At 42.1% G+C, this 14,693-nt stretch overlaps 1 protein-coding gene across 1 annotated transcript; it reads left to right on the top strand.

Annotated features, from left to right (window-relative positions):
• The first annotated feature begins 9,778 nt into the window (after window positions 1-9,778).
• HNRNPA0 (heterogeneous nuclear ribonucleoprotein A0) lies at window positions 9,779-12,581 on the top strand. Its single transcript, XM_012646395.1, has one exon. The coding sequence runs from the start codon at window positions 10,099-10,101 to the stop codon at window positions 11,008-11,010; it is 912 nt and encodes a 303-aa protein (XP_012501849.1). The 5' UTR covers window positions 9,779-10,098; the 3' UTR covers window positions 11,011-12,581.
• The last annotated feature ends 2,112 nt before the right edge of the window (window positions 12,582-14,693 follow it).

The raw sequence follows: 14,693 nt of genomic DNA, 5'->3' as shown, positions 1-14,693 counted from the left end.
TCTTTTAACTTTTAAGACATCACATCACGTTGCTTCCTTGTTTAAAACCCTCCAGTGGTTTCTATTGCTCTCAAAATCTCAATTTGTTTCCCTGGCCTACAAGCCCCTACATGATCTGGCCCTCGCTTACCTCTTTGCCCTCATTTCCCACCACTCCTCTCCTCTGCCAGTAATCTGCAGCCCTCCGGACTTCTCTCATTCTTGGACCTTTACTCTAGCTGTTCCTTCTGCCTGGAATGCTTTCATTTGCCAATAAAAGAAAAGGTAGAGGTATTAGATTCTTTAAATAAAATTTCAATTGTGGGTTATTTTAGAATGGCTATAAAAACTGTTTTACATTTTCATCTACCTTTTCATGAATAAAGTTTCTTGTGGATGATGACTATAAAAAATAGAAGAGACTATCATTAGAAAGTCTTGATCAGGAGTTGCATATAGCCCCTCCCCTGCCCTCTCCTTCCCTTCTTCCTAAATAATTCAATCTAAAAAACCATTATGTAGGGCTCAGCAAGGTTGATGTCTGCACTGGGGTGAGAGGTGGTGGTGGTGGCAGCCTGGCCTGGGGAATCAGAACCCATGTGGTGTGAGAAGGGAGTGTGTGAGGGGGAAGATGGTAGCAGCCCATGTGGTTGTTAGAGCCTGAGAGAGGTGAGGAGGTTTTCTGCACAGGAAGGTGGTGACAATGGCAGCCTGGCATAGGCTGTTGAGTAGGGTGAGGTAAGGAGGGCATGTAGGTTTGGGTGTGGGGTTGTTAGTGATAAATATTGGAGCCTAAGTAGGGTGAGGAGGGTGCTTGCTGGCTTGGCGCCATGTGTCAGAGCTTGACTAGGGTGGGGAGGGACTCTCTGCAGAGGGACAGTGGTAGCCTGGCTCCAGGCACCGAGGCCCAGCAGGGTGAGGGAAGGCATCTACATGGGAGGGGCCTGTGGCAGTGGGGTTGGGCCAGCACAGTGTATCAGAGTCTGAGCAGGGCAAGGAGGACACCCCCAAGGAGGGGGTGGTAGCAGGGAAGGAAATTGATTATACATTGGCAGGATTAAGCCAATAGGTAAATATATTGAGGAAAATGTGAGGCAGGTTTTTTTACTTTCAGAGAAGAGGGTTATAAATATGGAAAAGGAAAAAAAAACTGGAATAAAATTTGTGGTATTGGATTAGAATTGAGGTACTGGTGTGAACTCATGGTTAGAGAGATAGATGTAGAAATAAATATGGATGTAAATGCATGAATTGCATACCTTAACATATATATACATATAGTGTATCATGTGTATGTATACATACATATATTCCCTAGCTCTGTCTGGGAGCAGCAACATCCCAACAGCAATGAACACTTCTAGTGTCCATATCTGGATTTCTAAGTACCACGCTCTACTAAAAAGAACCAAATTCCTTGGACGAATAGCTGATTCTAGGGTAGGGCAGGGAAAGTCCAAAATATCTTGTTAAGCCAAAAAGTAAAAAAGTGCTCAGACAATCATGGGGACATGTCAAATGAACACAGAGGTCAGCTTGAATGAGTTCCCAGTGGCTAAATCTGGGATACTTTGTGCATCAAAACAAATAATAGCAGATTACAACCCACAGAATAAAAATAGGACTTCATGAGTCCATACTGATATAAATAAATGGATAAATAATTGTGGATAAGAGAACTCACAAATGTAGAAGTAATGATTGAGTAGGAAAATCACCATTTATAAATGATTGTAGTAATGATTCAGCCAAGAATCATCAATGAATAGTAAAAACTAGTGGATGAAAGTTTGACGAGGAAAGAGATATTATGTAGTCTCTGAATAACTCCACACAAAATACTCAGTAGTTCCAAAGGGGTTAAAAAAGCAACTCTATATTTAGAGTGGAGAAATCTGGCAGACATTACCTGAATTGAGTGATCAAAGTTAATACCACCAGTAATGGGACAAATATAAATTATGTACTACCTGATAAGATGCAGTGTCACTTCTGTGAAATTCCTGCCAAAAATATATAAGCTTAGTCTAATGATGAGAAAATATCAGACAAATCCAAATTGAGGTACATTATACAAAATAACTGTCCTTGAAGTCTATAATGTGCAAAAAAGTCAAGTTCAACAAAGTCAAGGAGACTAAAGAGATATGACAACTAAATACAATATGTGATCCTAGACTAGATCCTTTCACATCATTGGGACAATTGTCAAAACTTGGATGAGGCTTGTGGATTAGTTGATAGTGATGGATCAATGTTAATTTCCTGACCGTGATGGTTATATTATGATTATGTAGGCGAACGTCCTTGTTTGTAGCAATTACACACTAAAGTTTTAGCAGTGGGCACTGGGGCATCATATTGGTGATTTACTCTTAACTGTTTCAGGAGTAATGTTATTTGCACTATTATTGTTGCAACTGTCTTGTAAATTTGGAATTATTCTAAAAAGAAAAAAAGTTATGTTTAAATGGGCAAGCTAATGTTTCCTATTAAAATGTTTTGATATCTTATTGAATACCTTCCCTACTGAATTTTCTTTCAGCAAGGCCCATACAGATTAACCCCAAATTATTTCCAGTTGAGTCCTGTGAATTGTGCAAAGATTATTTTCTGTATGCACCATGATTTTTAAAAGGCTGTAAATTATTATTTTGGACAAAGGGAGCCACACATGCAAAGGCCTGGAGCTCAGCAAGAATGTCTTTCAGGAGAATTGCAAGCAGTTCAACATGTCTGTCTGGCAAGTAGAATTGGTGGTGCGGTAGTTGTCCCCTCAGCTGGATGCTGGTGCCATTCACTGATATACAGGTCACATGATAATGCACTTCTTTGGTCCTAAAACTGACAAGCAAAAGCACATTAGTGGCTGGGCGCGGTGGCTCACGCCTGTAATCCTAGCACTCTGGGAGGCTGAGGGGGGCGGATTGTTTGAGCTCAGGAGTTCGAAACCAGCCTGAGCAAGAGCGAGACCCCATCTCTACTAAAAATAGAAAGAAGTTAATTGGACAACTAAAAATATATAGAAAAAATTAGCCGGGCATGGTGGTGCATGCCTGTAGTCCCAGCTACTCGGGAGGCTGTGGCAGGAGGCTCGCTTGAGCCCAGGAGTTTGAGGTTGCTGTGAGCTAGGCTGACGCCATGGCACTCACTCTAGCCTGGGCAAAAGAGTGAGACTCTGTCTCAAAAAAAAAAAAAAAAAAAGCACATTAGTGAGGATGCGACCTAACTAGTAAAGGTAACGATTTGTCTAGAAACTTCCCAAAGATGCTTCCTGACCTCAGAGTTCAATCACGAATTGCACTAAACTGTGCCTTACCTCAGAAATGTGAAGAGGGATGGAAAAGGTGGCCTCTGTCTTATCTACTTTCAAACAATTTAGTGAAAAGGACACCTTTTAATATATATGTGATGGGATAAATTTTTTAGCGCTCAATAGAATATGGCTTTAATTGTTGATAATAAAAATAATATATGTCCATTGTAGAAAATACATCTGAGTGTAAAGAAGAAAATAACAATCATCTATAAATCTATCATCTTGATAGAATCACTGACCATTACAGCATATTTTCTGTTTTTCTAGATAATGCTACATAATGCATTTATTTGTTACAAAGATTTTCAAACATATAAAAGTTAAAAGGTAAATACAATGAATACCCATATACCTTCTTCCTAGAGTCCATAATTATATATACATTGCCATATTTGCATGTATTTAGTCTGCAGTATTTTAATTTGTACCTATGAAATCCTTCCAGTTGTAGTTCCTGAATCATTTTGAGATTAAATAAAAGTCCTGCCCTTCTACCATGTGAAGACACAGTTAGAAGGCACCAGCCATTAACCAGGAAATGGACCTTCACCAGACACTAAATCTACTAGCACCTTGATCTTTTCAGTCCAAGAAATAAAAGTGAGAAATAAATTTGTTGTTTATAAGGTAAAAATAAATAAATAAATAAATGTCCTAAGGCTTCTACCGTTAGATTTTATTCTCTTGAGGGTGGGGCTCACCTTCTCCCTCCTCCTTCTGACCCTACCTTTTGAACCTTCATCTTTTGATTCTCTTTTGTGATTCCTTCACTAGAGGAATCTTCACTTATGAAGATTCAAATTTAGGTTAAACAATAGGTGCTCTCTTTCTGCAAGTGGCCATCTTGCAACTGGTACAATCTATGCTTGGGTGAAGTTAATCAGGTATATTAATGATGTAAAAATGACAATATCTTCCTTGAATTCTTAAAGAATGTTTAATTTTGAAGTTGAGAAGGAAAGGGATTCAGAGATATAACCATGAATCTATTATCACTTCTAGTCCATTGCATTTCTTCTGCTTGAGATGTTGGATACAAACCTTTTTTGTGTGATGCAAGGCAGGGTAGCAAGTAGATGGTAGACCTTGGGCAACTTAAGGTCTTAAAGCCTTAGTTTCTTCAACTGTAAGATTGGCATAATGATAAAATACACCTCATAAGATTAAGATAATGTATGATACTTAGCACAAGAGATTGAATAACAGTTTCAGTGGACATTTGCAAGACAAAAGTAGAGATCTTAAAATTCTCTCCTATCATTTAGGATTGGAGGTTTAAATAAGATAGACGCAGCTCCTTGGTGTTCTGGGATCCAGTCTCCACCTTGTGTTTAGTTCCAGTTTTCATCTGTAAGGCATAATTGTCAGCTTCTAGATCCAAGATAGTTGTTGGAGCACCAGCCGTCCAACCCATATTCTAATCAGCAATGTACAAGTAGTAGCAAATAAGAAGGCAAAGGGTATGTACCAGTTATCTTTTGAGAGTGTTTCCTAGAAGCTGCCACCCAATACTTTTGCTTAATTTCATTGACTATAACATAGTCACATGACCACACCCAGCTGCAAGAAAGGCTGGGAAAAGTTGTCTTTGTACTTGGCAGCAAAGTACCCAGCTAAAAATCATAGATTCTATTAAGAGGTACAAGGGGTAGATCATATCTCCACTCTCCCCTTTCTTATACTACCTTCCCAACAACAACAAAAATAACCACCACCACCACCATAAAACAAAAAATCTGTTTGGCCTGGCTCCTCTTCCGCTCCCCCATTTTGGTGAATGAAACCGTGACCTACCTTATCACAAAATATGAAACTTTATCCACCAAAGTCGGTTCATCCCATATAAAGTAAATTTCTATTCCTAAATCTCTCTCAAATAATTCATCCTTCCCACCAATCCTTACTGCCTTTGCCTTACTCTGGCCCTTGAGATGCTCACCAGTAGTATTATGAACTGTACACAAATCCTAAATGGGCTCTTTCTCAAGTCAGACCCCACTCTAATCACTTCTCCATATTGTCCACAGGGCAGCTTTCTAAATGCAATCTCTATTATCCTTCTCCTTAAAATTCTTTAATGGCACCATGTTACTTATAGAATTAAAGGCCAAAATTCTTAGCAAGACTTATGTAATTCTTCTCGATCCAGTCCCTATTTACCTTTCCAGCCTCATTTTCTCTTGTTCCCACCTGAGGTAGACAGAATAATGGTCTCCCAAAGATGTCCACATCTTAATCCTTGGGATCTGTGACTATGTTATGTTACATGACAAGGGGGAATTAAGGTTGCAGATGGAATTAAGGTAGCTAATCTGCTGGCTTTAAAATAAAGGGATTATCCTGGTATCTTAGTTTGGGTAGTTATAACAAAATACCATAGACTGGGTAGCTTATAAAATACAAAAATTTATTTCTCACAGTTCTGGAGGCTGGAAATCTAAGATCAGAATGCGAGCATGGTTAGGTTCTGGTGAGGGCCCTCTTGCTGGTTGCAGTCTGCCGACTTTTCATTCATTGTATCCTCACGTAACGGAAGGAGAGCTAGCTAGCTCTCCGGCCTCTTCTTATAAGGCTACTAATCCCATTCACAAGGGCTCCAACCTTATGACCTAATTATTTCCCAAAAGCCCCACCTCTAAATACCATCACATTGGGATTAGGATTTCAACATATGAACTTGGTAGGGAGGAGACATAAATATTAAATCCATTGCACCTCGACTGGAAGACAGAAGAGTCAGTGTCAGAGTTATCCATTGTGAGACTCAACTGTCTTATTGCTGGCTTTGAAGATGGAAGGGGGGCCACAAGTCAAGGAATATAGACAGCCTCTAGAAGCTGGAAAAGGCAAGGAATTAGATTCTCCCCTAGAGTCTCCAGAAAGGAACACAGCCCTGCCATACCTCGATTAGCATAGTGAGACCCTACCCTTCTGACTTCTGATCTACAGAACTGTAAGATAATACATTTGTGTTTTCTAAGCCACTAAATTTGTGGTAATTTGTTATAGCAGGAGTAGGAAACTAATGTACCATCACATCTTTGACAGTTTACTTGTGTGAATCCAAACACAGCAGGTACACACACTGTTGCCTATTACCTGAAATGGCATTACCTTCCTGTGGGCCTATTATACCTATGTCTGAAGTCAGCTTCTATTAGAAAAATTTACTGCACTCTGGGATTCTACCTACTGCTATCTTAACACACTATATTTGCAACTTCTTTCATACTCCTTGTCATGTGTATCATACATACTTAATGACAAGTATAATACACATTGTAGTAGTCTTTCTTCCAAGACTGTTGAGCTCCTGGAAGCTGGAGACTTTTATTCATTCACAGCACCTAGCTCATGAATGAATTAAATGAAATGATAAAATAACTAGTTTGGCTTTTTTTTTTGAGATGGAGTCTCACTTTGTCACTTGGGCTAGAGTGCTTGTGTTGTCTCTTATCATCCCCAGCCCCTTCTATATGTAATGCTTATACCAGACATTTGCCTCTGTGAAGCATTCCTAGTCAATAGAAATTAAACCCCTAAATTCCCATTTAGGTGGTGTGGAATATTATTGTAAAACAATGTAGGAGAAAACTGTTACTTTAGAAATTTACAATTTAGGTAGAAAAATAAGTTATAGTCTTTTCTCTATTCCTTCAGGAATTCATCTTTTCTGTTTTAACATTTATTTGTATGTCTCTAAAATATATTACTCTGATTTGAGCTATAGTCTTATGAATCCCAGAAAACACTGCTCTATTAGTATCCCACCAGCACCTTAAACACAATTATGTTCATCATCTCCCCTACACCCCTTCCAGCAGTTCCTTTTCTTGGATTTTTTGGTTCTGTTATGCTGAAATTTTAGGTTTTCAGGTTTCAAACACTGTGATGCTTTTTATTTCCCCCTTTATTTATGGTAAGTCAGTTAGCAAATCCTGACATATTTGAATTTTTTTGTAATAATGTTAATAGCTTCCTACTGTCCTTCCCTCTTTCAGTTTTTTCAGTGGCACTCATCACTGACATGCCATATACCATTATTATTTGTTTATTGTCTGCTTCTCCCCACTAGAATGTAAGCTTCATGAGGGCAGAGATTTTTTTCTATTGTTTACTGCCAAATTCCCAGCACCTGATTATAGGTTCCATATAGTTGGAAAAATTAAGCACTTAGTATGGGCCAGGCATGGTGCTGGAATTTTACATGCAGAATCTCATTTAATTTTTACCACAACAGGAAGGTGTTTTTTTATTCTCATTTTGAGATAATGAAACTGGTTAAACTTCAAAAAAGGTTAAATAACTTGCCCAAAGTCATACAACTGGATGGTTGCAGGGTAAGTGGTAGACCAGACTCTAATTTGACCTCACACCTGTTAACTGCCTGTGTTCCTGGCTTCTGGCTAGGGCTTGGTTTCTCAACCTGTTGGAATAGCCACCCAACAGGTTGCTACCCTTCATGAGAAATAAAACTCCCCTTTTTCCAAAGTATAAACCTCGTTAATTTTTTTTGTTAACAAACCTTAAGCCCATTTATGTGCCTTTGTTGTAATACTCCTTGTTATAATATTCAAACTACTCAATCTAAGATTGAAGATAGTTCATAGTATCAAAGACCCTCAACCTATCTTACCTCTTAACTATTTTCTATCCAAAACCTCCTGCTCCACTCAAACTGGACGCCCCTTGAAGCTTATGTTTCCACTGGATTTTGCTCAGATAAACTCCCTTGAGAAATCTTATCTAGCCTTTGACTCTGAGGTTCAGGGCAGCTTCCACCTCTTTCCCAAATCATTCCTGAATATTCCAGGATACGGTGAGGAATTACTCCTAACTTCTTATTTACTACATGGTTTTGGAGGCTTTTGGCCATGTGATGCCTCATATTAACTATGTTCCACCCCATATAGCTCGCTTGACACACACAGGTTCAATAAATGGAAGCCATTATAACTTTTTTGTATTCTTACCTGGGTGAGGGTACTTAAGACAGTTATGAGGGGTGCATGATCTTTACATACAATGTACATACATGATCTTTACATACAATTTGTTTAACTCCCTTGGTCTGATATAAAACGCCTTTAAAATGCTAACGTTTTAGTTGAAAGGAAGCAACACATAGATGACATACATTACACACAAAACATTCACTGAGGTAAAAGAAAATGTGTTCTGGGCTGGGCACGGTGGCTCAGGCCTGTAATCCTAGCACTCTGGGAGGCCAAGGTGGGTGGATCGCTCAGGTCAGGAGTTGGAGACCAGCCTGAGCAAGAGCGAGACCCCCGTCTCTACTAAAAAATAGAAAGAAATGATCTGGACAATATATATAGAGAAAAAAAAATTAGCCGGGCATGGTGGCGCATGCCTGTAGTCCCAGCTACTCGGGAGGCTGAGGCAGGAGGATCGCTTGAGCCCAGGAGTTTGAGGTTGCTGTGAGCTAGGCTGACTCCAGGGCACTCACTCTAGCCAGGGCAACAAAGCGAGACTCTGTCTCAAAAAAAAAAAAAAAAAAAACAGAAAAAGAAAATGTCTTCTGGTGTGTGCAAAGGGGAACCGAGAAGGGCCTGGCGGGAGGGCTTCATGGATGGCAGGGGAGGGTGGTGGGGATGTCGCGCCTCCTCTGGGTCGTAAAGTCTGAAGCTCTTTTGGCGCCCTGTTGTCTTCACAGCGCCTCGAGCTCGCTTTTGCGCAGGGCCACGTGTCAAAGTTTTGGTTTAATCGCATGTCGGGCCCACTGTAAACGGTAAATAACCGCTTTCCTGGACCAGGCCTCTGCCCTCCATTTTTGTGCGGACAGGAGGAGGGGCGGGGACGCCAGGTGTAGCTGACTAGCCGAGACGCGGCGGGTAGATCCAGGCCCCCCAACCCCAACAGTCAAATATTCAAAAAGCCCGCGCGTGACACCCCAGGCCGCATCCGTTGGGAACGGCCCCCAGCGCGTCCCCCCCCGCCCCCAAGTTCCCTCCCCCGTCCAGGCCTGGGCGGGAGGAGGCGTAAGGGTGGCAGGCAGGCTCGGCACACTGAGGGCACCCGAGCAAGCGCGCACCGAGGAGCGCGCCCGTCCAGAGGCTGCCGAAAACGGAAGTGGGTGCGAAGGGATCGCGGTGATTGGCTGAACTGACATGTCTCTCAAGGGGCTGGCGCGAACGCCACTGCGGAGTTGGGCGAGGGGATGAGGGAAGGGGAGGGGGAGAATCACTGAGAACAGCCGCGGTGCTGGGAAGAAATGAGTCGCGGAGGTGCGCGGAGGGCAGGCAGGGTCCCTTGTCAGGACACAGTGGGGCTCCCGGGAGTGAAGATGGGGCAGTAGAAGGGGAGGCGAGAACAGCACAGGACAAGGGCTTGAATAGACCGCGGAGGGCGGGGAGTCCGTGAGCGAGAGCGGCGCTGCGGCGCGGTAGGCGGGACTAAGGAGAGCGAGGCGGGGATTGGCGGGCAGCCCTGGGCTGCCGTACGTCGGTGGTGACGCACGTTTCGGGGAGGGTGCGCGCGCGTTCAGCGGCCTCTTTGTGTGGTGCCTAGATAGGGGAGCGGAGGTGGCGGCGGCGGTAGCGGTGGCCTTGGTTGTCTTCCAGTCTCCTCGGCTCGCCCTTTAGCCAGCACCTCTCCCCTTCCCTCCCCCTTCCTCTTTTCCTTCCTTCCCTCCCCTTCCCTTCTTCCCTTCCCCGTCGGTGACCGGCGGTGGCGGCTCCAGCAACGGCTGGGCCCAAGCTGTGAAGAGGCCTTAGCCAACGTTAACGGCGACGGCGAAACCTCGGAGCTCGCAGGGCGGGGGGAAGGCCCGGCCTGTGGAGATGGAGAATTCCCAGTTGTGTAAGCTGTTCATCGGAGGTCTCAATGTGCAGACGAGTGAGTCGGGCCTGCGCGGCCACTTTGAGGCCTTTGGGACTCTGACGGACTGCGTGGTGGTGGTGAACCCCCAGACCAAGCGCTCCCGTTGCTTCGGCTTCGTGACCTACTCCAATGTGGAGGAAGCCGACGCCGCCATGGCCGCCTCGCCCCATGCCGTGGACGGCAACACGGTGGAGCTGAAGCGGGCGGTGTCCCGGGAGGATTCGGCGCGGCCCGGTGCCCACGCCAAGGTTAAGAAGCTCTTTGTCGGGGGCCTTAAGGGAGACGTGGCCGAGGGCGACCTGATCGAGCACTTCTCGCAGTTCGGCACCGTGGAAAAGGCCGAGATTATTGCCGACAAGCAGTCCGGCAAGAAGCGCGGTTTCGGCTTCGTGTATTTTCAGAATCACGACGCGGCGGACAAGGCCGCGGTGGTCAAGTTCCATCCGATCCAGGGCCATCGCGTGGAGGTGAAGAAGGCCGTCCCCAAGGAAGATATCCACTCCGGTGGGGGTGGAGGCGGCTCCCGGTCGTCGCGGGGCGGCCGGGGCGGCCGGGGTCGCGGCGGCGGCCGAGACCAGAACGGCCTGTCCAAGGGCGGCGGCGGCGGTTACAACAGCTACGGTGGTTACGGCGGCGGCGGTGGCGGCGGCTACAATGCCTACGGAGGCGGCGGTTCGTCCTACGGGGGAAGCGACTACGGTAACGGCTTCGGCGGCTTCGGTAGCTACAGCCAGCACCAGTCCTCCTATGGGCCCATGAAGAGCGGTGGCGGCGGCGGTGGAGGAGGCAGCAGCTGGGGTGGTCGCAGTAACAGTGGACCTTACAGAGGCGGCTATGGCGGTGGGGGTGGCTATGGAGGCAGCTCCTTCTAAAAAAAAAATTGAAAATGTCTGGGAGTGGCTATGGGGGTAGCTCTTTTCAACAACCCAAGTGGGGTCAACTCCTGAATCCCTTCTCCCCCACCGCCTTTCCTATTTTGCCCTTGGGGGAGCCGCTTCTAAGGCTACTTACCCTTGGGGATGTTCCCCTATTTGCCTGCCACCTCTCTTGTCTCCCTTTGAAGTTGGACTCGGCCCCACATACACATTTTTGTGTTACAGTCATTGATGGACTCTATTTTTTTATTATTACTTGGACCTTGGTCGTTTTTATACTAGCAAAATGTCTTGTTTTAATTTGTGTTTTTTGGGGGGAGGGAGTGAACTTGCTGATTCTGTAGCAAAACCTGGGCGGGGGTTGGGGCGGGGTGGGGGGGTAGTTTACTTTGTTGTAAGGACTTGATACCTGGCTACAGCGTTTTCTACGAAATCTACTTGGATCCCATGCCTGAAATTTGGAAGCATATGTACAAAAATCATTTTTACGTTTTATTTTTAATAAATCATTGTGTTTGACCGTACATGTCTAACATTTTTTTTCTAGGATCCATTCCGAACCGTTTTAAGGGATGTTAGTTTAAGATTTTTCGTGTTAATTCTAAATTCTTGTTGTGTACTTAGAGAAACTTTTAAGAGGTCCTGTGGGGTTTTTTCCCCCCCTGTTGCTCTGCTAGTGACATTTTGAATTTAATCCCTTACAGGCAAAACTTTGGAAGTGGTGGATGTGGCTTTTTAAAATCTTTAAGTTTCTGTGCATCCATCTCTTGTACTAAGCGATTTGCTTATCATCTTGACATGGTTGGTCGTTTTCTATGACAATTTACTTCTGAGTATGTACTGTGTAGTTATAAATAGTTTGTGTTAAGCATGTGTTTTCATTCATATAAACTGTTTAAAATTTTTGAGATGGCCTAGTTTCATCCCTCCTATTGGTTTGTCTGTAATGAATGGTTACAAATAATAGGGTTACATTTTACCCTTAAACTAAATGCATTTTTGTATTTTCAGAGCAGGTTTAAGCGTTTTCCCCCCCATATCTGCTGAACTGTTGTCCTCATGGAAATCCTTCTCCCAACCTTTGTAGCACCATCTACTGGCGGAATGGCAATATAGTTGTAAAACAATTTGTTTAAAAACTTATTTAGGACAATTGCATCAGTTTAGAAGTTTTGCCATCAGAAATCTGTGCAGACTTGGAAGTTACACATTTACTTGTAACTGAGATGGGCTTCACAGGAATGTAGTTATCAGTCCATATCAGAATCGCCCTTTTTACATGAGATTTGAAAATGTAAACTGCTATGCATAGCTTGGGCAATAGCCCCAAATTGCTATGACAACTAATGAGCCAGCTATGTGTACTGGTATCTTAGGTGCAAGTTGTAAAGCAAAATATTGTGTATTCTGCTTGGTTAACATGTATATTTGTAGCCCTTTCATGCAATAGAATTCAAGTTGTTGTTTATAAAAAAACAAAACTGATAATAGGAGAAAATTGCCTTCCTGGATAGAAATATAGAATAGCTACGTTTATGGTTATCACAAATAAAGAATTCAATTCTTTACATGATTGAGTGAGAGTATGTATAACCTGGTGGGTGGGTTCAGAGTACCTATTAATCTAGTATACTTAACTTGATTTAAAGTTAAGATGAAATATTTGACTTAAATCTTGCTATTCAAAACCCAAAGCTATACTAAGAAACTTTCTGAAAAAGATTATTAGGCTTTAAGGTAAAAGAATATTTTAGTATTTACTCAATTTTATAGTTCTCGTCACTTGTGTAATTCCTAAGGTCTAATTCTTGACAGTTTTTTTTCTCTAATTGCCAAGGCTCTACTTTGGCAAGAGGTATGAAGAAAGGTCAAGATTGCTAGGCTAGATGATGGCTGCTCAGTGGTCATTTTGGCAAAGGATAGCTGATCCTTGGTACAAGTACTTTAAATACACCTCTGCAACAAATGGGATAAATGTTTTTGCACATTGAATGAAATGATAAACATGGTCACATCCTTCGCTCTCAAATGGATCTATAGTTTCCATACATTTCTGTTTTATATTTTACTTTTAGTGATACACATACTACATATTGGGTACTTCATTTGGTAATTTGGTCCAGGTTTTTGGTGGCCTCTAGGATGCAGGAAATTATTCCCTTAAATTTTTCATTATAATTGTTAAGTATTACTCTTTTACTCATTTATGGTGGAAAGATCTATTCTGGGTCAATTGGAAAATAGTTTATCTTTTGGAGGGTTTCCAGTTTAGTGTTATAGTCATTTTGTATTCCCAACATAGCGTCTTCTAAACGTTGGCAAATAAATTATGTAAAGAGATTTTTTGTTAAGTAGAAAGGCAGCCTTTCTGTTCTGTTCATGGTATATTAACACTTCATTGCCATGTGTGTACCCTTAAAAATTTTTATACTCTAAACTGGTATTTAGTGAAGGAAAAAGCATAGTAGTATCTAGTCTTTTTGGGGTTTGTCTTGTCAGTTTTTATGCAAACATTTTTGGCATGTGGGACTTTTTTTGGGGTAGAAGGGAAAACTGGTTGTATATTTTGAATCCTTTCACCTATGAGAATCATCTGAGCATTATTACTTAAAATTTAACAGTTCATGGGAGCAGGTGGTACAGAACCTAGTCAGTATTGAATACAATATTTTTGTGCCATGCTTGAATCTAATTTGAAAGGTCAAAATAAAAATGAACCTTTTATTTTTTGTCTCCCTTAATGTGAAGACTTTTTGCATTTACAGTACTTTTTAAAGCATAAATTCAATAGTAATCACTAGTTGAAAGTGGTTTGAAAGGTTGGTAAAAGTGACACAGGTTGAATATCCCTTATCCAAAATGCTTGGGACCGGAAGTGTTTTGGATTTTGGACTTTTTTTTTTTTTAAATTTTAGAATATTTCCATCGTATTTACCAGTTGAGCATTCCTAGTTTGAAAATCCAAAATTTAGAATGCTCCAATAAGCATTTCCTTCGAATGGCTTGTCTGTACTTCACAAAGTTTCAGATTTTGGAGCATTTCGGGGTGAATTTTTGGGTTTGGGATGCTCAACTTGTTGTAATTTCAAGTAATTTAAAATGCTTGCCAATGGTTAAGGTTTATAGTGGTAACTATCAAATCAGAAGGAATATACCAGTTTTTCCTGCCTATAACTTAGTGATTTGGAACATATATTTCATATTTAAATCTAACTTCAGAGTGAATTTTTGTTTTTAAGCAAGGTTAAAAGATTGCAGATACTTGAGAATTTTACACTTATGATGATTTCTCTCATGACCAGAGGTGACTGTCAGTTATTTGATTTGTAAGCTTTTTTTTTTTTTTTTTTTTTACCTTTTAAGTATGCCTAAGTTTCTCAAATTTGAGAATTTGCATTTTAGGTTAAATTTTGTGTGCCTGTGTCTTTGCTGATTGAAAATGGGCATTTGGATGTTGGAATGATTTGAGCAGAACTGCATCTAGACAGCATGGATTTTACCTCAGAAGACATTTGCATTTAGAGAGGGTAAGTGTCTTTCCTCCATTTTAACCAGTTATTGAATCAGAGTTTGGTCACTGGGAAAAATGCCCTTTTCTTGGCCCTATTTTGAACAAGGCAACCAAGACTGCCTCTAAACCAGGTAGGACAATGCTTTTTCCTTAGTGTTTTATTGCAGGT

This window comes from Propithecus coquereli, unplaced genomic scaffold, assembly GCF_000956105.1.
Source record: "Propithecus coquereli isolate 6110/MARCELLA unplaced genomic scaffold, Pcoq_1.0 Scaffold242, whole genome shotgun sequence".
NCBI classification, from domain to species: Eukaryota; Metazoa; Chordata; class Mammalia; order Primates; family Indriidae; genus Propithecus; species Propithecus coquereli.
Note: the sequence above shows the minus strand (reverse complement) of the source record. Positions and strands in the feature narration are given on the sequence as shown.

Coding starts and splice junctions, on each gene's coding strand:
- HNRNPA0 (XM_012646395.1), top strand. CDS start 10,099: ATGGAGAATTCCCAGTTGTGTAAGCTGTTCATCGGAGGTCTCAATGTG.